The 25,331-nt window shown below is 53.0% G+C and overlaps 1 protein-coding gene and 1 long non-coding RNA gene across 7 annotated transcripts; one reads left to right on the forward strand and one right to left on the reverse strand.

The window, feature by feature from the left end:
• Positions 1-2,289: 2,289 nt before the first annotated feature.
• LOC141575875 (uncharacterized) lies at positions 2,290-19,174 on the reverse strand. Its single transcript, XR_012503891.1, has 4 exons — positions 18,992-19,174; positions 15,124-15,300; positions 13,513-13,595; positions 2,290-6,416 (listed from the first exon to the last, which is right to left on the reverse strand). It is a non-coding gene; the product is annotated as an uncharacterized LOC141575875 (long non-coding RNA).
• ROBO3 (roundabout guidance receptor 3) lies at positions 8,307-23,960 on the forward strand. 6 transcript variants are annotated; one of them, XM_074357155.1, is made up of 28 exons: positions 8,307-8,481; positions 11,525-11,851; positions 12,157-12,314; positions 12,782-12,902; positions 12,993-13,131; positions 13,446-13,573; positions 13,845-13,969; positions 15,148-15,319; positions 15,618-15,823; positions 16,062-16,143; positions 16,443-16,608; positions 16,806-16,972; positions 17,587-17,708; positions 17,902-18,127; positions 18,332-18,453; positions 18,711-18,882; positions 19,009-19,194; positions 19,974-19,997; positions 20,074-20,116; positions 20,304-20,443; positions 20,731-20,925; positions 21,090-21,228; positions 21,362-21,574; positions 21,967-22,118; positions 22,243-22,353; positions 22,563-22,730; positions 23,187-23,371; positions 23,710-23,960. In XM_074357155.1, exons 1-28 carry the CDS (start codon positions 8,322-8,324, stop codon positions 23,719-23,721), a joined length of 4,161 nt encoding a protein of 1,386 aa, XP_074213256.1. In that variant the 5' UTR covers positions 8,307-8,321; the 3' UTR covers positions 23,722-23,960. The 6 variants fall into 6 exon arrangements, with proteins under 6 accessions (XP_074213256.1, XP_074213257.1, XP_045377623.2 ...); XM_074357156.1 differs by lacking the exons at positions 8,307-8,481; positions 11,525-11,851; positions 12,157-12,314; ... (11 more) ...; positions 18,332-18,453; positions 20,074-20,116 and having other exon boundaries at positions 18,723-18,882; XM_045521667.2 differs by lacking the exons at positions 8,307-8,481; positions 11,525-11,851; positions 12,157-12,314; ... (12 more) ...; positions 18,711-18,882; positions 19,009-19,194 and adding an exon at positions 19,424-19,440.
• Positions 23,961-25,331: the final 1,371 nt, after the last annotated feature.

Below are 25,331 nucleotides of genomic sequence, written 5' to 3' on the forward strand. Positions count from 1 at the left end.
TAATTCTGCTTCCTATTTCATGTGGAATAGAAAAGCAATCAGAAGATAACTCCCACTGGCTCTCACCACCGTATCTTACTACCTCCTTGTATCTGTGTCCAGACACCTTACCCCTTGTCCTGTTACTGTGGATGAACGATCTGTGTCCTGACCAAGTGCACCTGTTCACTTATGCCCTAAACCCCATCGCCTCTCTGACTCAAGGACATTGCTCCAGTCACCCTCCCCTCTCTTCTCTGTATCGTGGATGTCCCTTTTCTGCTAGATAATTCCAGTCAGCACAAAAGTACGCAGCTGTTCCTCCCATTTTATTAAAAACGATTTCTGATCCCACTTCTTTTTCAACTGTCTCCCTACAAATCTTCTCATTTCAGCAAAACTAATTCCTTTCCTTCTATTTTCTCATGAATTCATCGCAGTCAGAATTTGCCTCCGCCAGACCACTAAAACTGCCTTTATCGAAGCCACTGTGGCACCCGCATTACTAAACTCAATGCTTAATCTCAGCCTTCATCCTAGTTGATCTTATTCCATTTACCATTGATCCCTCCCTCCTCCCTCACTTGGTTTCCAGGATGCCACACTCTCCCGGACTTCCTTTTATCTCTCTGGCCCTTTCTTAATTTTCTTTTTGCTTCCTCTTCAACTCTCTAAATTCTAAATATTAAAGCAACCAAAGGTCCAGTCTTTGGGCCTGTTTATTTTTTTGTACATCTCTCTTGATGATCTCATCTAGTTTTGTGGCTTTTTATAGCATTTTATATGGTGAAGACTCTCAAATTTAGATCTCTAGCCTAGACTGCTCCTCTGAACTTCCAGACCAGTTCCTCCAACTACTCACGTGATGACACCACTGAGATTTCTAACAGGCATCTCAAATTTAACATGCCCCAAACTAATTTCTTAGTATTATCCATAAAATCTACAATATGTTTAGAGTTCCCCGTCTCAGTAAAATCTTGTCTGCTCCATTTTCAGAATATATCCAGAATCTGGCTTTTTCTCATCATTACTGATACAACCCTGGTTCTAATCACCACCATCATTTGCCTGTGTTATTGCAAAAGCTTTCTAACTGCTTTCCCGGGTCTCCCTTTGCCCCGTGTTCAGTTTATTCTCAGCATAGTAGCCAGAGAAATCCTATTAAAAAGTAAGTCAGATTATGTCACTCCTCTGCTCAGAACTCTCCAATGAGTCCCATATCACACACACAAGATTGAAACTCCTTATTATGTCTTACAAGGTCCTACGTAATCTCTCCATTCATGGTGTCTCCCTCATTCACTCTACCCACACAGGTCCCCTTGTTTTCCCTTTAACTCACTAGTCATGCTACTGTCTCAGGGCCTTTGCATCAGCTTCTCCCTCTACCTGGAATACCTCTTCCTTAAGAGAGCCCCATGGCTCATTTCCTCACTTAGGATTGTTACTTAACTGTTGTCTTCTAAATGAAGCCTCTTCTGGCTACACCATCTAAAATGTTTGCTTTCCCACCACTACCAAATAATTCTTATCACTTTTTCATCTACTACATATTTGACTTATTTATTGTCTGTCACCCCCATTAAACTGTAGGCTCCGTGAGGGCAAGAGTTCTTGTTTTTTTTTGATAACTGATATAAGCCCAACTCCTAAAAGAGTGCCTTGTACAGAGCAAATAGTCAATAAGTACTTACTTGAATAAATACCCTGTTTTTGAAAAGAAAGAATAAACATTGTAAAGATGTCAGTTCCCTTCGATTAACCTATAAATTCAATGTAACTCAATAAAAATATCATAAAAGATTTTACCTAAAACATAATAGAATGATAATTAAGGTCATTAAAAAAATTCAAGAATAGTCAGAGAAACTCTAAACATTCAGAGTAAGGAAGGGAAACTATCAGAAAGTAAAATATATTACAGAGCTATAATAATTGGATAATTAAGTACTGTCTTAGGAGTTAACATACAGATCAACAAACAGAGCAAGGATTCCATAAGAAATTCACAGAAGAATTTAGCCTATGAGAAAAATGGCCCTGCAAATCAGCAAAAGAAAGATAGGGACAGTTGCTTATTTGTTTTAGGGAGAAAATTATATCTTTGTCTTACTCTTTACGCTAAAATAAATTCCAGATGCATCAAAGATCTAGTATAAAGTATTAAACCCTAGAATTACTAGAAGTAAGGAAGGATTCTATCTTTGTAATCTTGGCATGAAGAAGGCCTTTCTAAGCATGTCTCAAACTCCAAAGAGATCATGAAATACATTAATACATTTGACTTTATTTTTTTAAACCTGGCAATATGTCAAAGTGAAAAGTTGAATGACAGACGGGGTGGGGAGGATTGCAACATACATATGAGAGACAAATAATAAATTTTCTGCAAGAACACAAGAAAGCACATCCCAGAAAAATACGCAGGTGGCCAACAGACATATAAAATACGGTCAAGCGCACTTAGAATCAAAGATATGAGTAAATTAAAATAATAAAATGCACGTTTCATTTATTGAATTGTAACAAAATTAACAGTGTTTATAATATTCAGCCATGGTGAGCAAACAGGCACTCTCATGTACTACTGTGGGACTCCTACTTGTGACAGCATTTTGAAGGGCGATTTGGCAATCTCTATCAACATTTTAAGTGCACATCGTTCTTGATCTGTAACTTTGGGCAATTTACTCAAGTAAAGTTACTTTAATCACTATCCTTTCTTAGGCTCAGTTTTCTCATCTGAGAAATGGAGATAATAGTACCTACCTCGGAGAGTTCCTATGAGAATTACAAGATTATGCCTACAAAATGCTCAGATCAGGTTTCTTTTCTATCTTTCTCATTACTGGTAGCCCCCACACCCAAAACTGTGTCTGGCACATAGTAGGTACCTGATGAACATCTGCTGGATGGATGAATGAATAGAACCACTCAATTAACATTAGCTATTGTTAGCTATTAGTTGCCCTATATTTTCATTTCTAGGAATTTATCCCACAGATATGCATACATGCAAATATATATGCGTAAGTTGTTTATTTGTAGATTGTTTATACAAAAAATTCAGAAGTAACCCAAATCTCCATAAATAAGGGTCTGATGACAAATGAATGATAAATATATGCAATGAAATATTAGGCAGTCATTAAAGCAAAAAGTGGAGATCTAGATCTAGATCTAGATATATACTGATATAAAAGAATGCCCTAAAATATTTATAAGTTAAAAAAAGCAGGCTGCAAAATGGTACAAATAATATGATCATATTTATGTTTTAAGAAGTATGTGTATGTGTGTGTGTGTATATAAATATATATATATATATATATTTTTTTTTTTTTAATTTCGTAGGATACACAAGAAACCATCCGTAGCTACTCCAGGCTGAAGAAGGACTTAAGAACGGTATGGGGACTTTGTTTATCTTATACTCTTTCATTCTGCTTGGGTATTTTTGCATGAGCATGAATTATGCCTATAATAATAAAACTATTTTTTAAACTAGCAAAATAGGGCCCCTAGGGAAGTATTAGGAATAAGGGTAAACAGGGAGTGAAGGAAGTAAGACAGAAAAATAAGGTGTATTGGGTTGAATAGTATCCTTCAAAATTCATACCCACCTAGAACTTCACAATGTAACCTTATTTGGAAATAGTGTCTTTGTACATATAATTAGTTAAGTTAGGAAGAGGTCACACTAAATTGGGTTGGGCCCTAATCCAATGACTGGTGTCCTTTTATAAGGCATACAGACACAGGAAAGAATGCCATGTGAGGAAAAAGGCATTTTGTGATGCATCTACAAGCCAAAGTATGCCAAGGAACTGGCAACCCCGAGAGCTGGAAGAGACAAGAAAGAAATCTTTAGAGGCTTGAGAAAGAGCACGGCTTTTGACCTCAGACTTCCAACCTGCAGAACTATGAAATAAATCTGTGTTGTTTTAGTTCACCTTCTTTGTGGTTTGTTATTATAGCAGCCCTAGAAAAAATGGCTGTAGCAGCCCTAGAAAAATAATATAGGAATAAGAGAGAGAGAGAGAATGAATGAATGAGAGGCAGAGAGACAGGGAAGGCTAGTGTGAGCTCTGAGGATTAACTAGCCAATCAGATGTATTCACTAAACCCGTATTTACAGAGTGTTTGCTCTGTAACAAGCTTAATAAAAGAACTCAGAAAGCTCTTGTTCTCCCTAGCCTTTGTTCCTTCTGTACTGGGATGTGGCCATTTCTGCCCAGTTGCCTCCAGCCTTGGTGTGTTGCATCGTATCTCCCTGCAGGCTCCTCCACTGGAACCCTGGGCGGGAGGGGTACTCTTGGACAGGAGGCCCTGGCTTATTATCTCAGCAGCTACAGGGGTTGAGCCAACAGACCCTGGCTCCTGCTGGGAGTAGGCTCCTGCTTCCTGCTTTCCAGCCAGGGGCCTGCTCTTTGCTCTCTGATCCCCCCTCCTGTTTGGCCTTCTGGCCCCTACTGGCTGGGTCACTGCCCCCTGGCATCATCGCTCTGAAGCCAGCAATCCTGCTGGGCCATTCACAGGCATAGCCTAGTTGGGGTGGGGGACAGATGTTAGTGCCTTGTCCCACATCCCCCTCCCCCCCAAACACACACATATGCTCAATGTGTGTCAGTGCCCTGGGAAGGGGTCCAGGCAGAGATAGTGATGGGCAGTTGCAGGCTCTGGGGGGATGTAAATGGACTGGGCATGTGTGTGTGCATGCGTGCATGCGTGCGTGTGTACTGGGGAGGCAGTGGCAGTAATCAATGTGAGATAGGAGGGTTGTCCTCAGACTGCCCTCCTGGGCAACCACATGCCAGCAGCTTCATCCACACCAGCTGGTGTGCAGGCTTTGGACCACCAAGAAGCTTCCCATACAGGCCCGGGCTTGGTCCCTGAAAATTCCCAGGTATATTCTCTGGCCTATGTGATGGCACTAGGCCGAGGAAGTTGGCCTGGGGTATCTATATCTCCATAGACACACGCACCAACACACACACCCATCCACCCCACCTCCCACATTTCTTCCCCCCAGATGCCATAACCCTATCAGAAAAAACTTACTATCTCCACAGACTCAACTCTTCCCCTCCTCCCTGCCTCATGCTATTCTCTCTCCTTTTTGCCAACTCCCCTTCAAAACCTCCTTTTCCGTTTCTTAACTTTTCCAAAGTGCAGACTGTTATTGATAAAACCCTGGAAAAGAAGTCTCCTGAGGTAGGGGCCCAGAACTCAACTCACTCTTTCTCCAGCCTATGGTGGAACCTTAGGTGAGGATCCTCCCACTTACAGTGCCCATGCTGAGAGTGTTTTAGGTGCTGTACCAGCACCTATAGCCCACAGGTTAGGACGTGGACATAGACACATGGAGTTACCTACCCTCTCTAAGCAAGAGGTAGAAGCCAGAGTTGTGCTGGGTGTTTGTGAAGGTTGGGGGCAGTCACTGAGAAGACAGCTAGGAGGCAAACTCCTTCCAGAACTGCCGATGGGAACAGCCTGGAGAGAAGCTGGACTTGAAAAGGTGCAAGGCCAGTGTTCAGGCTGTCCATCTGACCTTAAGAAGGGGAGGGAAGGAGAGGACTTCCAGGCCTGCTGGGCCTTCTCCACCCACTCTCTGCCCTACCTTCTACTAGACCCAGGGGCCCAGGGACCCTGAGGGGGCTGGGAATTAGGCTGTGCTGGGGAGGTATTTATTCTCCAGTACTCCCTAGTTGAGTACTGCACCCTTTTTTTGTATTAAATCTGAGTTGGTTCTAAGGGAGAGTATTCTAGAGATACAGAGAATCAGACAAAAAGAGAAACGGACAAAAAGCAGGGAGAGAGAAAAGAGTATCAAGAAGGGGTGAGGTGTAGAAGAGATTTGGGCCAGGAGTCTTGGAAAGGAGGGGAGTGGCCTCACTATTTGTCCAGCCTCCAAACCCAGGATGCCAGAGATTAGGAAGCAGCCTTGCCCATGAGCTGAGCCACAGCCTCCGCTCAGGGAACCCTGAGCAAATAGCCCTGATCCTCACATAAAGGGCCAATTAACTGTGCTGTCTCAGGGAACAAATCCGCTAACAGGGTGACAAGCCCCTAGACGCTGGCAGGCCCTGTGTTTGCTGAGAGGCCGACCGGGAGCAAATCAGGGGATTAGGATGGGGCAGGAGCCACATGGTGGGATGCTGTTTCCTGTCTGCTGCAGCCCTCCCTGCCCTAGAGTAGGGCTGGTGCCAGGACACCGGATTTCTGTCCTGGTTCAGCCTCTGGTGTAATGGAACCCAGGTAACCCGAGTAGGTCAGCAGGAGGCAGAACAGAGGGCTCCTGAAATGGGAATCTGAGGCATCAGAGCAGAGCAAGCAGTCCAGTTTCTCCTTAACAGATGGGCAGACAGGTCCAGAGCGTGGAGTCTTCTCACTGGCAGATATAGGATTGGGACTCACTTCTGGGTTGGTCATTCCTGAAGGGATTAATATTTACCTGTTACCACATCTCTTATCTGAATGCAACCTCGCCCTGGAGTAAGGGTCAGCGTCAAATCCTGTCTCTTAGTATCCAGTGCTTTAGAAAGAATGTGTCACCAGCTCCTCTCCTACCTACCCCAACTCAAGGTTGGCTCGGATTTAGGTCGTCTGTGCGGCGCCAGATCCCCAGCCCAGCACGGGCGGACAGGGTGCTGAAAGAACAGCTCCCAGAGCGCTACCTCTGGCGAGGCGGTCCCTGCGCCCCAACCCCGCCAGCCAGCACTTTGAGCTTTTGGCTTTGCAAAGTCACGCGTAGAGCTGAGGCGAGGGAATAGGAAAACACCTATACACCCATTTGCTTGAGGCCCCGGAGGGCTACCCAAGGACTGAGGTAGGAGTTCTGGGACAAGCCCCCCTCCCTTGACTAAGTCTCTAGTTCACCTAAACGCTGCCGGCCTGAGATAACCAACTCGCCTTAGCTTACTCTGGGGTGTACCACTGTGTGACACCTGCCCCTCTGGATCTTGACCTGTTCACCTGCTTCCTCCCAATTCGGAAGTAGCCACCCCGCGAAAGTACACATAGAGCACTCCTGCTGAACCAGAACCCTACTACTTAACCATCAGCAGAGCCTTACCCCACATAGAAAGTCCCTGGTCTTTCTTTCCCAACACCCAATGTCACCTCCAGCCTAGGAAAGTGTGTGTGTGTGTGTGTGTGTGTGTGTGTGTGTGTGTGTGTAGGACTGAGAGATCTTCAGGTATAAAGAACTCCAAAAATGTTAGAAGCAGGCTGAGACTGGGTGGGAGGGTTGGGGAGTGTCATACCCCCCAACAAAGACGACAGTTATCAAGTCTGAACGGGTTGGCACGAGTTTTGTACCAACCTCATTTCTTCTTTTGCACTTGCTTTTACGGAAATAATATTGCTCTCTTTGTTGTCCCCAGACTCCTTGGTTCCCCTTCAGTCTCCTCCAAAAGGTAAAACAATTTAATAAAATACATCAGAGCAAAATAATGCAAAAGCATCCAAATAGATGCGAGAGCTATCCAAGTAGATGCGAGATGCCTGGGTTTCCCTGGGCTTTCCCCCTCCAGTTTTATTCCTGTTGAGTATCCTGCAGAAACTACTAAATTAGGGGGTCGGGGGCATGGACTTCCGGGTCAAGACGCCTCATCTCTCCGTTGCAAACAAGGCAATGGAGAGGCAAAAGAGTGGACGCACTGCGTAATTATTCTCCACTGCCTCCTCCCCGCCAACTCCCGCCTTAAACCACCCCAGCCGCCCGCACTCCCGCAGCAAAGCCTGGGGACTTCGGAGGGAGTGGAAGCCAGGACTTGGAGAGCTTGGAGAGATAGAGTAGTGATCTGGCGCTTTGCCTGTTTCCCAAGGGCGGGAGAAAGAGAGGAGGGATTTCTCCTTTGAAGTTAGGCAGGAGGGCAAAGTCCGACAGAGCCTCATCCCTCATCTTGGGTGCTTGGAGACAGGAAACTCTCCTACAGCGTCCAGAACCCACGCGGGACGCGAGGCGCGGGGCAGGGACTCCAACTCGCGCGCTACTCGACTCTAGTCTCCGACTCTGCTCTTGGCCGTCGGGGTGAAGGGTGGGAGGGTGAATGGAGGCGGATTAATCCCTTAATTACGCGGTGATCGGCGTGGCACCTGCTTTCCGCTTGCCCAGTTCCCGGGGGACCCCGGCACTGGGGGGTGGAGAGAAGGAAGAGGGAAGGAGGAGGGCAAGCAGAGGCACGCGCGGTACCCAGGCGCGCCGGCAGGAGAGCGGCACCGTGGCTGGGGCAGCGCGCAGAGGCTGTGGAGGGGCTTACGGCTCCCGGCCCGCGGGTCTCAGACCCAGGGGCTGGGCCCCGAGCCCCCCGCCCCGGTCCCAGCTGGGTCGCGCCATGCTGCGCTACCTGCTCAAAACGCTGCTGCAGATGAATCTGTTCGCGGACTCCCTAGCCGGGGACATCTCCAACTCCAGCGACTTGCTCTTCGGCTTCAACTCCTCAGGGGCGGCGCTCAACCAAAGCCTGCTGCCCCCCGGCGATCCTTCTCTCAATGGTGAGAGCTTGCCCCATGGGGACTTCGGATCCAGGGATGGGGGTAAGGTGGGAGGGCGGCGTGGACGGGGAGTCCAAAGCGCTCCTGCCCCAAGGTCCAGGACCGAGCGGCGCCCCCCAGCGCCTCCCAGGGTGGTGGGGACCGACGGATAGTTTGGGGCTTAGAGCACTTGAGTGGGGATATCGGCGGGAGATCGAAGGTTTGGGAGGAGACGGCTGCTGAGTCCCTCACTCCTCACCTCCCCAACCGACGCCCACGGCCACCCCAGGTGAGAACCATGGCTGGTGATGGGCATGTCCGGAGTAGGAGAGGCCCGAACCTATGGTAGGGAGGGGAGGGGAGGAGGCGCAGTCGCAGGAAGGCCTGGGCCAAGCCGGGCCACTCGGTGACCCACCCAGGTAACAAGTTTTCCTTCGGGGCCCTAAGTTTTCCAAGAACTCACTTAGGACGAGGGCGAGGAAGCCAAAATGTTAAATGCGGTTGCTACAGAGAGCGACAGGAGCGGCGACCATTTCAGGGAAACTTAGAAGTTTGCCCCTCAGAGGTAGAACTCACCGCCAGCCCACCCCGGCAGAGCTGCGGCGGGCGGGCGGCGCCGGCGGCGAGGTCATTACCGCTAATTACGGTGATTAATAAATGACTAAGACAGTGCGCGCTCCCCGAGCGCTGCGGGAGAGCGGCGAGAGGTGACCGCCAGGAACCAGGGGAGAAGCCCGATTGCGCCCCCTGCCGGCCGCTTCGGGAACTCCCGCTTCCCGGACGTCTTTGCCGTTGATTCCCCGCTAGCCCCAGCCTCCAACCCTCCGCATTCATCCAGTCAAATCTACTCTCGCCTGCTGGACTCCAAGGTGGCAAGAAAGGAGACCAGGGCGATGTATGTGTGATTGTGAGTGGGGTACTCCAGGTGCTGGGGGAGGAGCCCCGGAGCCCTATTAGCATGGTCATTAGCTATTCATTAGCTGCTGTCGAAGCATCTCCAGAGACTGGGAACGACAGGAAGAAATTCCACGGAAAGGGTGTCTGCAGCTGTGTCTACAGGAATTAGGGGGAAAGAGCCGACGAGAAGGCTGTAGTATGTATAGAAAGAGCAGAGAGGAAGAAGATGGGAAATGAGCTGGGATTCTTCAATTTTCTGACCCTCCTAGATTTTCAGAAGTCAAGCCCAGAGCCCGCATCACAGACGCCCCAGACACGCGTCTGCTCCTCCAGCGCTCTTACACTCTTTTCACCACACGTTGTCTCACTTAAACTCGAAATTTTAAGGACGAATGTAGGGAAGGCGTTGATGGTCACATTTTGACACCGAGGAAACAAACTCAGAAAGATGAATAGTAATCCAATGGTCACAAAAGCAACGCGAAGCTTGACAATGATAAACCTATTTCCATTACACCTTAAAGTTATGTGAATGGGGGGGGGGAGGAATGTTGGGGCCTGGAAGAATCTAGAGGCTGTAGGGACCAAGATAAGGTAAGGTTGGCCAAGGGGGAAGAGCCCTTAACTAGTGGTAGAATAGTCATATTCATGGAGCCTTCTCCCAAGTGCTTTACATACACATCGCGGTCTTATGACAGCCCAGTCACCGCTCCCACATTACAGAGAAAGAAACTGCGACTCAGAGAAGTTCAATAACCGACCCTAGTTCTTACAGCTAGGAAGGGTCAGCGTCTGAGATTCCACCCCTGGTCAGTTCCACATTCCTTGAGATCTTCAGCCCTGGGTCGCTCATTTGGTGTCTGGTCTGGCTAAACTAGGACTGCGATAGGATGGAGGAAAAGAGATGGGTGAGAAGCAGAGATTTCCCTCTGGAAGGGCGGAAATCGAGAAAAATTCTTTCCTTCTCGAAGTGGGAGGGAAACCAATCTTGTCCCTAAACCAGTTAAATAAACTGTTCCCGGACAGCACCAGCAGGGGCCAACCCGTGCAGCTGTGTCTCGGTTAGAACTTCTAAGAGCCCGGGCTGGGAAATGAAATCTAACCCACCCCGAGGCTGGAAGCAGGAGGTTCCTGCGGATTTTGGAACAGGGAGGGAGGGGCGGGGGCGGCGGCGGAGGAGCGGAGGTAGAGACAGAAGCGCGGAGGGGGTACCTGGTTATTTAAGGACACCAGGTTACATGAGGTGGCAGCGACGCCTACTGGCCACCACACGTTACAAATCCACTGCTGATGAAGCTGGTGGGTGTCTGAGCATAGCTCAGCATAGCTGGTTCCAGGATCCTGAATCCCAAACTGCAGAAGATAAAGCGAACAGAACTCTATGGGCAAGTGAGGGGCACAGCAGAACACGCAGGTGTACGGATCTGAGTGACCCAGGAAAGTAGGGAAATTCCTTTCTTAATTATTCTTCAGCCTTTCTTGGCTACATTAACCCGTAGAATAATCTGTTGAAAACTATGCCCTCTCAGAAAAGGAGCGTTACGTACTCTTTCACTACCATTTGCGTTTAATTCCTGTGACTTCTAAGGACCCCAACAAATGACTATCTGGGGTGACAGTAAGAAGGACACTGTGCTAATTTATGGACTCCAGGTTAAGGACCCTTTCTAATCCTAGGCCCCAGCCCATCATTCACATTTTCCCTTTCCTAAGGGATCCCAGACCGGGTCACAGTCTCCATTTTGCCCGGGCCGTGCGGAGGTGAAGAACCAAGTGTCGGCTCTGGTGCACCGCATTATGGTTGTTCACAGATAAAAGACGATCCGTGAACCAGTGCGGGTAGGGGACTGAAGACCAGCCGCCTGGAGGCGCGGTCCACTTGCCATGGCCCAGTCACAACGCATTTAAACTTGGCAGGAGAGGAGGCAGGAGTCTTTAGCCAGCCTAGAAAGCCGGCTAGGAGCTTGAGTCCCGATTCCTCCACTGATCGGCCTGTCCCTAGGCGTCTCCTTTTCAGCCTAAGAACGAGTGGGACATCTGCCGGGAAGGAGATACTCGACCCTACAGAGAGAGTGGGCAGGCGGGGTTCTTTTTCTCTCTGGAGCTTCCATCTCTCCCCCAACTTCCCGGTCTGAATGCTCTGCCTCACCCCCTACCTTCTACCCAGGGTCAAGGGTCGGGCCGGAGGACGCGATGCCGCGCATCGTGGAGCAGCCGCCAGATCTGCTGGTCTCCCGAGGCGAGCCGGCCACGCTGCCTTGCCGCGCGGAGGGCCGGCCCCGGCCCAACATCGAGTGGTACAAGAATGGGGCACGCGTGGCTACCGCGCGCGAAGACCCGCGCGCACACCGCCTGCTGCTGCCCAGCGGCGCCCTCTTCTTCCCGCGCATCGTGCACGGGCGCCGCGCGCGGCCCGACGAGGGTGTCTACACTTGCGTGGCGCGCAACTACCTGGGGGTGGCGGCTAGTAGAAACGCCTCACTAGAAGTGGCAGGTGAGAGTCTCAACGGCAGCTGGGTGCTTTCAGAGCCTAGGGGAGGCGGGAAGGCACCCGGTAATCCGACCCAGAGCCAGTCCCAATCTCGGCCATTAAGTCGCTTCCCCTGGGACCAAGATCTTAAGTCTCTAAAGCCCTCGCCTTGGCCAGAGGAGGACGTGGGCCTGGTATTTTTGCACCTGGGGAAGAGTTCCGGTCTGCGGTGACCCACCTCTCCCCAAAACACTCTCCTGTGTCCTCACCCAGTTACGCCAACCCACACCCTGTTTATTTCTCTAGTCATTCTCTTTCTCCCTCTGCAGTCCTCCGCGATGATTTCCGGCAGTCTCCTGGGAACGTGGTGGTGGCTGTAGGGGAGCCGGCGGTAATGGAATGCGTGCCCCCCCGCGGCCACCCGGAGCCTTCCTTGTCCTGGAAGAAGGACGGTGCTAGACTCAAGGAGGAGGAGGGAAGGATCACGGTGAGGGGCGGGGCCACGGCTGGGGATCCACATGGGGCCCAGGGTCAGGACCAGCGACCTCCTGAGAGGCGGGGCCCTAGGGAGGGATCTGGGACCTGTGTCAAAGGAGGAAGGCCTGAATCTAAACGTCTTGGAATAGCAGGGGGAATATCTTGGAGGTGATTAGGCAGGAAATTTGAATTCAGGCCATCAGTTGACCAGAGGCTGAGAGTCGGGGATAAATCAGCATGGTTTGATGGAATTGGTGTAAGAAGTTGGGGAGCATGACACCCCAGGGGCTGGTAGGATGTGGTTTGGGTTGTGGGAGAAAAGATACACCTGAGCCCCACCTTGGACAAATCATTTGAGGATTCCTTATCTGATAAGTTGGTCAACTTCTCTGGTCTTCCTTGGCTTGCTGTGAGGACCAAATAAACAAATATGCTTTGACGGCTACAAGGACCAAAGTTTCCATTATTACTCTGCAGATTCGTGGAGGAAAGCTGATGATGTCACACACACTCAAGAGTGATGCAGGGATGTACGTGTGCGTGGCCTCCAACATGGCAGGAGAACGGGAGAGTGGGGCAGCCAAACTTGAGGTCTTGGGTAGGCACATGGGGTACACTCCCTGGGAGGGTGTAGCCGAGGAAGTAGATGTGCAGACCTCCTGACTATTCATTCCCTCCCTCCCCATAGAGCGTCCCTCATTCCTGCGTAGACCAGTGAATCAGGTGGTCCTGGCTGATGCCCCTGTGGATTTCCCATGCGAGGTGCAGGGGGATCCCCCGCCTCGTCTATACTGGCGCAAGGAAGATGGCGAACTGCCCACGGGCAGGTGAGAAGCCCTCTCCTACTGCCTGTAAGGAGACCCAACCAGCTCAAGAATATACCAACCCCTAGAAAACTTGGGGGGTGGGGGAGGAAGGCAGATGCCTCTCACTTGGCAGCACAGAGAAGTCTGTATCCCAGAGTTTGTGTCCCCTGTCCTAATCAGTCCCCACCACCACTCATGAGTCCATGGGTACCAACTTCTGTCCCTGCTCAGGTCGACCTTGTCTTTATATGCCCTGATCCCAGGGTCTGTCCTGGGGGAGCAAGAAGGGGTCTGTAGCCATGACCAACCCAGCCCGGGGGTGGGGAGTGGGACAGGTATGAGATCCGGAGTGACCACAGCCTCTGGATCGGGCATGTGAGGGCTGACGACGAGGGGACTTACACCTGTGTGGCGGAGAACCGCGTGGGCCGTGCAGAGGCATCTGGCTCCCTCAGCGTTCACGGTGAGGCCTCACCTGGGACTGCCTGCAGCAGGGATGAGAGGAGGGAAGACAGAGGATGGGTCCAAGTGGAGAATGAGGAGAAAGGACAGATGTGGGTGTGTTCCCTGAGACTTCCAGAAGGAGAGGAAGGAGGAGAAAGCTAAGCAGGCTTGAGCAAGAGATGGACATCTGCTCCAACTTAAGCCAAATGTGGGCTTCTCTCTCCTGTTCCCTCCATCTGCCTTCTCAGTACCCCTGATTCCCTGTTCCTTTATCTCCCCTCCCTTCTCAGTCCCACCCCAGCTGGTGACCCAGCCCCAGGACCAGATGGCGGCTCCTGGAGAGAGCGTGGCTTTCCAGTGCGAGACCAAAGGAAACCCCCCACCTGCCATCTTCTGGCAGAAGGAGGGAAGTCAAGTAGGTGGCCAGCTGCACGGAACTTGCCACCAGCTTCTCCTCTGGGTCTTAGCCTCCCTCCTTCTACACTCTGCAAACTTCTCTCTGGGGTTCTGTTTTACCTTTGGTCTTCCCAGAAACCCTTGCAGGTCATTTGGGAGGATTAAATAAGAGTGAATATAAAACGTCTGGAACATATCATGTTTAGGTGGTAGGGAATGGTCCTGTATGGTAATTCCTTGGAGAATCTTTCTATTTTAGGCAAGGCTGTCCTGAGGATGTAGCAGATCCAATTAGATCCCTCGTCCTCCAGACGCCTGGGGCCTGGGCTGTCACACTGCTCTGGGAAGCGAGTACTGTACCAAAGCTGCTCAGGGTAGAATGTTACTTGCTCTTCTACTTACAAGGGACTTCCATCAGGGGGAGCTCATAGTCACACACACCCCCACCCCTACCCCCGCCTCGCTTTCAACCTTAGCAAACAAACCTCAGAATACACAACTGGAATGAGCATTAACTGAAATTATAACATAGGTAACTCCATCTAAGGGAAGAGTAGGAATTTTGTCACTGGGAAACAGGGTCAGTATAATAAAATAAGTCCGATTAACCCAGTCCCACTGGAAACCAGGCCGCCCATTACTTCATTCCAAATCTACAGCCAGTTTTCCATCTTCTCTAGCATCGGGGACTGCTGCGTTTTAATCAGATCCTTAAATGAATAAAAATGCTGATGGTGGTAGCAGGTGGGAGTAGGTATCAGTCAGGGGCTCAGCATGGTGACATTTATCCTGAGACCCAAACCTGCTTCCCTAGCTTCGCGTAGCTAATGTAAAATGTTAAGTCCAGAAAGAAGAGAAATGTACTTACTGTTTATCATGCAATGCATTGAAAGAGTTCCAGGTAATTGCTTGATTTAATCCCCATAACTACCCTCTAAGAGTAAAATTTGGGGAAACTGGGGTTCAGGAAGGTTGCCCGAGTTTCTCAATAGAGCTGAGATGTGCACCCCAAAATCATCTAATAAAAATCCCCTGTTCTTGTGAATAGGTTTAACTGGTTTGCCCAAGGTCACAAAACTGGCTGGGGACAGAGTGTGAACTAGGACCTTAGGGATTTGGATTCTGGGGTTGAGAATGGGGATCTCTCCCTGCCAGCTGCCAGCTCATTCCCACCTCGGTTTCTTGCTCTGTCCTCAGGCCTTGCTATTCCCCAGTCAGTCGCTTCAGCCCACCGGGCGCTTCTCAGTCTCTCCTCGAGGCCAGCTCAACATCACTGAAGTGCAAAGTGGGGATGCTGGCTACTACGTGTGCCAGGCTGTCAGTGTGGCCGGCAGCATCCTGGCCAAGGCTCTGTTGGAGGTAAAAGGAGGTATGTGTCCACGGATTTAGGAAGGAAATAATAGCTTAAAGAGATCTGTTTTTCTTGGATTCTATGTAATAAGTCTGCAAAGGGAGAGGCATGTTCCTGAGGCATGTCCTTGAAATTTGGAAATCAGGAACGGAAACCACTAATAGATGGCTGGTCCCAGGTAGAGACTACAGATGATGATGAAAGCTCCTCCAATATCCAGGGGGAGAGGGAGTGAAGGAGCAGAGGATGAGGACAAGGGGCTGGTTGCTTGAACACAGGATCCTCCACTGAGGTGCCCAAGTTCTTCCTTTCTCAGCCTCCCTGGATGGACTGCCTCCCATCATCCTCCAGGGACCAACCAATCAGACACTGGCACTTGGTTCCTCTGTGTGGCTGCCATGCAGAGTGACCGGGAAACCTCAACCTAGTGTCCAATGGAAGAAGGATGGGCAGTGGCTGCAGGGGGATGACCTCCAGATCAACTTAATGGCCAACGGTACCCTATACATCGCCAATGTGCAGGCGAGTCTCACTCCTGGGGCCCAAGTAACAGAATAGCCACATGGTCCACATGCCCAACTCCATTAGCTGCTGCGACTTCAATGCCATCTCCGCACCTCTGCTCTCAGATCACCTAGAGTGTACAGCATCCTCTTCATCCTTCCCACTTCCTTCCCACCTGGAGGTGGCATATCCACCTCCACCCCCTCGGCCTAACTTGCCCCACTCCCAGTTTGCCAGTCCTCTACCTCTCCTACAGGAGATACACATGGGATCCTACAGCTGTGTGGCCACGAGTTCCATGGGGGAGGCCACCTGGAATGGCTGGCTTAGGAGGCGGGGTGAGCTTTTCTTTTGTTCTCTTGTTTTGCCAGCACCTTTCTCCAAACCTGCTTCAAAGGTGGTCAACACCTCCCCAACCTCCAGGACTGGTTTGATCTTCCAATGCTATGGCCATGGTGGTGGGGAGGAGGACAGAAGGGTGCCCTAGGGAGGCAGATGTGAGCAGAAGTTAGTTCACTATGTCCCCTTTCTACCGTCACCACTGTCACAGCTCTACAGCTCTTCTGGGAAGGAGAAAGGTTACACCGGGGCCATCTTTCCCCCATCCTTCTACTTAAAGATTATCTCCTCACTGCAGAAGAATGGGGAGTGTCACCAGACCCCCCTACAGAACCCAGTACCCCTCCGGGACCTCCCTCTCAGCCAGTAGTCACCGAGATCACCAAGAACAGCATTACCCTGACCTGGAAGCCCAACACACAAGCTGGGGCCACAGTCACCTCTTATGTGATAGAGGCCTTCAGGTATGGAGGAAGTTTTGAATGCAAACCTGGAAAGCACCAAGGAGGGGCTCCGATGTCCTGAAGGTCTTTGCTGTTGTGGGAAGAGTTTTGACAGTTCTGTCTCCCAGGGTGAGGAGGTAGTAGGGACCACAGAGAATGGCTGAGATGGATTAGACAGGTTGGGCACAGAGAACTCTGTTACCTCTTTTCCGTTGTAGCCAAGCTGCTGGCAACACATGGCGGACAGTGGCAGATGGCGTGCAGCTGGAGACGCACACCATCAGCGGTCTGCAGCCCAATACCATCTACCTGTTCCTGGTGCGAGCTGTAGGAGCCTGGGGCCTCAGTGAGCCCAGCCCCGTCTCTGAGCCCATCCGCACGCAGGGTGAGGCCAGGGTCCCCATCCGCACGCAGGGTGAGGCCAGGGTCCCCGGATCACGGGTCTGATATGCAACATTGCCGAGCACCCCTCTCCCAAAACATAGCACCTGCCTAGTTCCGGTTCTGTCCTGGGGACCTGGCCTGGAATAAGAAGGTCATGCTTCCCTTTCACTGAGGGAACCAAGAGAAGAGGAGAGAGAGAGAAAGAGAGAGAGAGAGAGAGAGAAACAGAGAGAGAGAGAGAGAGGGAGAGAGGGAGAGAGAGAGACTGATTTAGTCATCTTGGTAGCTCCTCATTTCTGAGCCTTTTACCACAGATAATGCACATTATAAGGACTAGAGGGAACCTCAAAGGGTCATCTTCATGTAAGAGATGAGGAACAAGGCCTTTAGAGGGCGCATATATAGTTACACAGAAAAAAATACTCTTGTTAGCTGGAAGCTCTGGCCCACCTCTGGAAGCCATTCCCCTGACCAGTCTGCTCCTGCCCCTGGGATGTGCTCGAAGGACTAAGTAGTGGCCTGGGAGACAGGGCAGAGGTAGGACATAGACACACACTCTCAGTCCTGACTCCCTGTTCCTGGTGGCCTCTGCTGAGTGGGCTCTTTGGTCAGTAGACAGCAACCCATCCAGGCCAGTGGAGGATCCATGGAGAGGCCAGCGGGGACTGGCTGAAGTGGCTGTGCGAATACAGGAGCCCATGGTCCTTGGGCCCCGGACCCTGCAGGTGTCCTGGACTGTGAGTGTGGCATAGGGATGAGGTTAGGGGTGGAGATGATGAAGGGGGACATAGGGGCCTTCAAGAATGGGTATGGGGGAGTGGGAGGTGAGGCTGGGGAAGATGGGGTGAGTGGAGGAGGGGCTGGGACTGGGACTGGAGGACTTGTGTGTCCAGCCTCTCCCTCTGGTATGCCTTGTCCCATCTCCCACAGGCAGACGGCCCCGTCCAGCTGGTGCAAGGTTTCCGGGTGTCTTGGAGGGTAGCAGGTCCTGATGGGGGAAGCTGGACAGTGCTGGACCTACAGTCCCCAAGCCAGCAAAGTACTGTGCTAAGAGGACTCCCCCCAGGGACCCAAATTCAGATCAAGGTGCAAGCTCAAGGCCAGGAGGGGCTGGGGGCTGAAAGCCCCTTGGTGACCAGGAGCATTCCTGAGGAGGGTAAGGGGGTGGGGCACAGAGCTGATGGATGGACAAGAGGGAAGAGGGAGTGGGAGGGGGGATGAAGATCTGCCTTGGGGAGAGCAAGGAGCAGGTGGGAAGGAGGGATGACTCTCAGTTCCCTAAGATGATAGAACTGGGGCCATGAGGGGCAGCTTGCAATGACTGTCTGTGTCCTTCTCACCATGCTCCACCCTGGCCCAGCCCCCAGTGGTCCCCCCCAGGGAGTGGCAGTGACCTTGGGGGGTGAAGGCAACAGCAGTATCACTGTGTCCTGGGAACCTCCGCTCCCCTCCCAGCAAAATGGGGTCATCAAGGAATATCAGGTGCAGGCTTGGAGAAGGGACTGGGTGGGTGGGATGGGGAGTGGAGGGAGAGGGAGGATCGAGGAGCTAGGATTAGGGAGGAGGGAACCTAGGACTGGCTTTGGGACTGGGGATGAGGTTGGGGGTGAGAAGTTTCAGAGTGTTCTCTCCATATTGAATTACTCATGGCTAAGTCCCTTCTACCATTCAGAGCTTCAAGTTTCCCCGCGAGACCAGAATGTATTTCTGACTCTTTAAATCTGGGTCTCGGCCTCCAGATCTGGTGCCTGGGCAATGAGAGCCGCTTCCACCTCAACCGGTCGGCGGCAGGATGGGCGCGCTCGGCGGTTCTCCGGGGACTGATGCCCGGTCTCCTCTACCGGGCCCAGGTCGCGGCGGCCACCAGCGCGGGCGTAGGCGTGGCCAGTGCCCCGGTGTCAGTGCAGCTGCGTGAGTCCAGAGAGGGTGGGAGGGCCGGGCTGGGATTTAAGAGGGAGTTCTGGGGGTCAGGAACGGCCTCTTCCTAGCTCCCGGGTTTCCAGGCCGCTACTCCCCTCACCTCTCTGACCCCCGCAGCGTCCGCGCCGGAGCTGGAGCCTGGGCTCGAGGTGGGCCCAGGGCTGGCAGAGCGGCTGGCGAGAGTGCTGCGGGAGCCCGCCTTCCTCGCGGGCAGCGGCGCAGCCTGCGGGGCGCTGCTCCTCGGGCTCTGCGCCGCCCTCTACCGGCGCCGGAGGCAGCGCAAGGAGCTCAGTCACTACACCGGTGAGAGCCGGCCCGGGGGGGGAGCGCGGGCCCCGGGCACTCCGGCGTCTGGGAGACCGGAAGGCGGGCCTCGGCGTGGGCGGAGCCTGGAGACCCCGCCCCACAGGGAGGAAGGCAGGGAGGGTGGAAAGGGGGAAGGGGAGGGGCTCAACAGCTCAGTGTTGGGGGCGTGGTCGGGGGAGGGGTCGCACAGGAGCTCAGCCCCTTGAGTGGGGGCGGGGTGTCCCGGTGGCCGTCTCGACTTCGGTGGGAAAGGGTTGGGCTCGGAGGGGGCGGGGAGGGACCTGAGTCCGCGAAGCGGTTGAATTACCCTTAAAACGCCTCGGAAAGGAGCAGGCTTTGCCGGCAGCCTCAGTAGAGAAGGGGCTAACCTGGGGAGGAGGTGGTGAACTCACTTATGGAGGGTCGGGGTCTGGCGGGGGTTGTGACATGGATCCCAAGCAGCAAATTGTGAGGCAGGATCTGGATGGAAAGGTAGAGTCCGCTGAAAGGAGGTGACATGAGTTGTGCTTCTTCCCGGGAAGGGGCGAGTCTGGAGAGATCTGAGATCTCTTAAGAAAGTGGTTCCCAACCTTCACTACACGCAGGAATCACTTGGAGAGCTGTAGAAAAATACTGACTACTGAGTCTCACTCCTAGGAATTCTGATGAAATTGGTCCAGATTACAACCTGAGTAGTGGAATTGGGACCAGGGCAAAGGAATGGACAAGAATATGAATATTTCTGACTTTTCTCCCCATTTCTCCTCTTCTTTCTCCCACGGGTTCCTTTTTGGAAGCCTCCTTTGCCTACACACCTGCAGGTAAGCCATCTCTGCCCCGGGGGGTTCAGACCTCAAATACAGGCGCTTCTCACAGTCTCCCCCTCACCTTCCCCAGTGTCCTTCCCACACTCAGAGGGCTTGTCTGCAGCCAGTTCCAGGTAATTAATTCTCTTAACTCATCTCCCAAGGACAGTCCCCTTCACAGAGAGACACTCCCTTCCTTTCCAGGCCTTCGGCCTCCTGGTGACCACCTCCAGCCTCCCACCCCCACAGTCACGCCTGCCTCCCTTATCTCGGGGGCCTCTTCAGGTTCTCAGTCCCCAATGTTCACCTGCTGTCCCTCAGGCCACCCATGGGCCTTGGCCCTGCTCCCTACCCGTGGCTGGTAGACTCATGGCCCCACCCATCTCGAAGCCCCTCAGCCCAGGAGCCCAGGGGAAGCTCCTGCCCCAGTAATCCTGACCCAGACGACAGATACTACAATGGTGAGTTGTTCTAATTCCCTCACGGGTACCCCAGGCCCTGCACCTCTCTCCTTTCCACCTACTGGAGCAAACTGAAGGGGGTCAGGGAGCCCCAGTCTTCCTGAGGCTGGTGGGCCTTTGGGAGGCTGTGAGTTGGCGGAGCCTCTCTTGTGTCTAACCTTTACCCTGGGCTGGGGTGGGGGAGAAAGTTGATCCGGTGAAATCTCCTATTGCCCTCCATTCTCCTGTTCTCTATTTTCTGTCTCTGCCCCGTTTCCTCCCCTGGCCTCCCTCTCTCTCCCCCTCAGAAGCAGGGATCTCCCTTTACCTGGCTCAGACGGCCCGGGGCACCACCACCTCTGCTGAGGGTCCTGTCTACAGCACCATTGACCCGGCTGGCGAGGAGCTGCAGACCTTCCACGGGGGTTTCCCCCCACATCCCTCAGGGGATCCAGGCACCTGGAGCCCGTATGCACCTCCAGAATGGAGCCAAGGGGAAAGCGGTATGACTCAGTTCCCAACACCCCCATTTGAGCCCTGAACACTGTCGCCCCAAAGACTATTCTCCACCCTCCCTGGGACCTAGCCCAACACTCCCTTCTGATGTGTCCCACCTCTGCCTCTTTCCTGACCGTATCCTGGCATGTCCCCATCCTGCTCTCCTCAGGAGCCAGGGGAGGCAAAGTAAAGCTCCTGGGAAAACCGGTACATATGCCTTCTCTCAACTGGCCAGAAGCCCTGCCGCCTCCGCCCCCTTCCTGTGAACTGAGCTGTCTAGAAGGGCCTGAGGAGGAGCTGGAGGGCAGGTAAGGATGCACCCTGCCTGCAGATGCCCAGGATACATGGGACCAGCCCAGGGCGTCTGGTTGGGGGAGGGCAGAGATGCTGGGAGAAGAAGGGAAGCGGGCAATCCCTACCCTCCTTCCTCTCTGCCCTTAGCTCAGAGCCAGAAGAGTGGTGTCCACCTTTGCCCGAGAGGAGCCACGTGGCAGAGCCCAGCTCCGGTGGGGGGTGCTTGGTCCCTCCGTCCCGAGGGGAAACCCCCTCTCCCACACCATCCTATGGACAGCAGTCCACAGCCACTCTGACCCCCTCACCTCCTGACCCTCCACAGCCCCCTTCTGACATTCCCCATCTCCATCAGATGCCCAGGTAGGAAGGTGTATGGTACCTTGCATGTTACAGGCCCTCGGTACATATCTACTCAGGGGTGAATGGTTGGGTGGATGGATGGATGGATGGATGGGCGAGTCCAGGGTGCAGAGGTCTCATGGCTTTATCTGAGTAGAAGTGTGATTTGGGGAGAAATGTGGAGGATGACAAGGTCTCTCCCTCCCTTTGGACTGTTTCTCCATTGGAGTGAATGCAGGCTCCCTGGGGCATAGCAAAGATGGCTTTCCTCATGCTTCACTAGCTTGGGAGCCTTGTGGAGGATGGGCTGTGTCTTATTCATCTGAGTATTAGGTTGATTGTCCAGCGCAGTGCCTGGCACACAGTAGGCAATTTTTTGCTGAGCTAACAAATGAGGCCCCGTGTCATTGCAGGAGGGCACCCCTTGGGCCAAGTGCCCCTCACAGTGTGTCCCAGCCCACTTTGAGTAGCCATGAAGGGAGGCCTGCTGGCCTGGGTGCTGGCCCCACAGCCCCCCATCACCTCAGTCCCAGCTCTGTCCCTAGTACAGCCAGCAGTGCCCCAGGTGAGTCTGTAGGACCCTCAACTCGCCCCCACCCCTCCATACCCTCCGAGCTTGTCCCCCTCCCCCTCAAGCCCCTTTCCCAATCTGCTCTTACTTGCTCCTCTCCCCTCTCCCAATGCCACAGGGCGACCCCGGCAGGTGCCTGGGGAGATGACTCCTCCACTTCATGGGCCCCGTGCCCGAATCCGGAAGAAACCCAAGGCTCTTCCCTACATGCGGGAGCGCAGTCCTGGGGGTGAGGGGGCCTTGGGCCTGGGAGATGGTGACAGTGGTTGGGACAGGCAGGAAACTAAGGGGAGCTCAGGTGGCTGGAGGAGGGAAGCGAGCGAACCCAAATCTTCAGGAGGCTGTTCGGTTGCAGCCTCCTGGTGCAGGGAGTGGGAGTGGGAGAAAGACTGGTGTCAGGGAAGCCGGAGACTCTGCTGAACACAGATCTCTCCCCAGACTTGCCCCCACCGCCCTTGCCGCCACCAGAGGAAGAGGCCAGCTGGGCCTTGGGGCTGAGAGCAGCAGGCAGCATGTCCTCCTTGGAACGGGAGCGGGAGCACAGTGGGGAGAGGAGAATGGTGCAGGCCGGGCCCCTGGGGGCCCAGCGGGGGCCCCACCCAGCTGGTAAGGAGGGCCGCTGTTGCGCAAGAAGGTGGGCCTTGGGACTGGAGCCTAATAGTGTAGTACAGATGGCACCACTGAGGATTCTCAGTCCAGCCCACCCCTGACTTTCAGCTGAGTTTGTGCATTTGATCAACATCAAAGACACTTGTCTCTCTAGCTCCCTCTGGGCAGAATCCCCTGAAGTCCCCAAGTTGTGTCCTTTCCCAGGACTGAAGCCCAGATGTGAAAAGAGTTGGGGCTGGGGGCTCTGTCCCTCCTTTCCCAAGGCTTTCTCTGCATGAAAGTTCCCTCCGGGTTTCTGAGCACGGACCGGGCACTCCACTTCTCCTCAGCCCCAGGATGGTCTGCCCTCAACTCTTCTTCCAGAGCTGGGACTGTGGTTGTGGTGGCATGGCGGGCAAGCTGCGATGTCCTGCCCCCTGCCTGGCCCAACTGCCCTTCTGTCTTGTGCTGCAGAAGAGGCCTGGCTCCCCTACAGCCGACCAAGCTTCCTGTCCCGGGGCCAGGGCACCAGCACCTGTTCCACGGCCGGGAGCAACTCTTCAAGAGGCTCCGACAGTTCTCGGGGCTCCCGGGGCCCTGGCAGGAGTCGGAGCCGGAGCCGGAGCCAGAGCCAAAGGCCAGGACAGAAACGTGGAGAGGTGGGGGCTGGGGATCGCAAAAAATGAGAGTGCGGGGCAAAGGAGGTTGGGCCAAGGGGTAACTAAAAATAGGAAGGTAGACAGGGCTTCTGGGGGATGTGTAAAAAGAAAGGGACCCAGTAAGCAAAGAGGAAGGGAGAAATTCTGTAGAACAAGTGACAAAGGGTGAAGATGTGATGACATAAGAGAGGGGCCTGGGCTCTGTAGGGGAGCTGGATCAGGAGACAGGCTGATGAGAAAAGAAAGTCCATCCCCACTGTGGCCTGTTTGCCCTGGGCCAGGGCCTTACAAGCCAGCCCCTCCCCCCACCCCACCCACTCTTCTCTTTCTCTCTCTAGGAACCAAGATGACCTTTGATGAACTATCAGAAGTTCCATGGGGAAGGGTTTGTCCCTGGGCCAGGAGCCTGGATTGGAGCCCTGCCCCTGGTGAAGGAGGGGTGAGCAGAGAGGGGCAGGGAGGGGGTCTCTCCCCTCTCAGCAATGATGCGTGGGGCTCCCTGAGGAATTGGCTTAGAAGCCAGAGAGCCACCTTCCTTTGCCATCTGAGACCCATTCATAGAAAGGACAATAAAAAGAGTCTGATCAGGGCCCCGGGCCACATGTGTCTGGTTTTGTGTGGGATGTGGGGAGGAAGAGGGCTGCGAGCATGCGTGTATCATTTGAACTTTTTCTGCACCAAGTGAGGACAGGGCTAAGAGATGCCACCTGTCCTCCTTCTCAAAGAAGCTGAAGCCAGTCTCCCCAGTAACAACCAAGGGGACTTTCCAAATAACCAACAGCGAGAAACTTGTCCCGCCTTCCGAGAGTCGAGCCAGGCCCTCTGTTCTGTTGGTTCCCCTCTCTGGGCTGTGGCTACTCTCCTATCAGGAAATATGCCTCACAAGTGGTTTTTAAAAACTCAAAGACAGGAGAAGCTAAGAAGGAAAAACAGGCTTTTTCAGACTCCTACCCACACCCTGTCACAGATGGTGTGTGCAGACGGGCACCTCTTGGCCAGGTTAGGCCCAGATGTAATGGGCTGGGCTGGAAGAGAATTTTTTTTTAATTTTGTTCGTGAATGTCACAGTCCCCATCACCCCTCCACCCACAGCTCATGCCACTCACTGGTCACCCAAGCTCTGTTTCCTTCTCACTCAGCAACTGCCCTGGGCTCTCAGGGGGTGGCCGCTGACCTCCAGTCCCAGGCTTTCACCTCTCCTGCCACTGTGACCTAAGTGTGTACAAATTCCTTCTTCTGATTCAGTCTGGCAAAATGGAATGTCTTCAAAAGGAATTTTACCAGGAAGCTAAAAGAAAAACAAAGTCCAAAAAAAGAAAAGCAAATAGAGAGGAACGGATGTGTATCTGGAGCACAGATTCCTCATCCTGAGATCACCGCCCTCTAGCCAGACGGGCCTGATGACGGAAGCAGCGCAGTGCTCCGGCCATCACAGTGCTCCGACCATCACATCAGGCAGCGCAGTGCTCCGGCCCCGCCTCATTCAGCTGCTGGGCTTTGGAGGATTCTCACCTTTTCAGGACCTGCTTCCCAATGGTCCTCCCTGAGGGTGTCCTCCTGTGGCTCTGGTCATGCTCAGTAGCATTCCCCCTGGTGTGGATTCTGCCCCTGACCTTTCCCATCAAGTGAGAAGGACATGGCCCTGCCTGCCCGCCAGTGGTTTCCTGTGGCTCAGGCCCTGGAGGCCCTGCTCTTCCATTTCTCTGTCCTGTTTTGTCTGAAGGGTGTTCACATCACAGGTGGTTCTACCTTTTTTGGAACTTAGCTACTTTACCTGTTCTAAGAAGCCATCTGGGACTGGTCTTTGGGGAGGGGGGCTGGGAACACCGAAAGCAGGAGTTGTCTTCACAGGAACAGCTGCTAAGAGTAGCAGACCCTGAAAATCCCCCACCCCTCCCTTTCCTGAATTCTGCTTAAAATCTGATGGATGCAGGTAACTCCCTCCTATAGAACAGAACAG

This window comes from Camelus bactrianus, chromosome 33 (genome assembly GCF_048773025.1).
Source record: "Camelus bactrianus isolate YW-2024 breed Bactrian camel chromosome 33, ASM4877302v1, whole genome shotgun sequence".
Lineage (NCBI taxonomy): Eukaryota > Metazoa > Chordata > Mammalia > Artiodactyla > Camelidae > Camelus > Camelus bactrianus.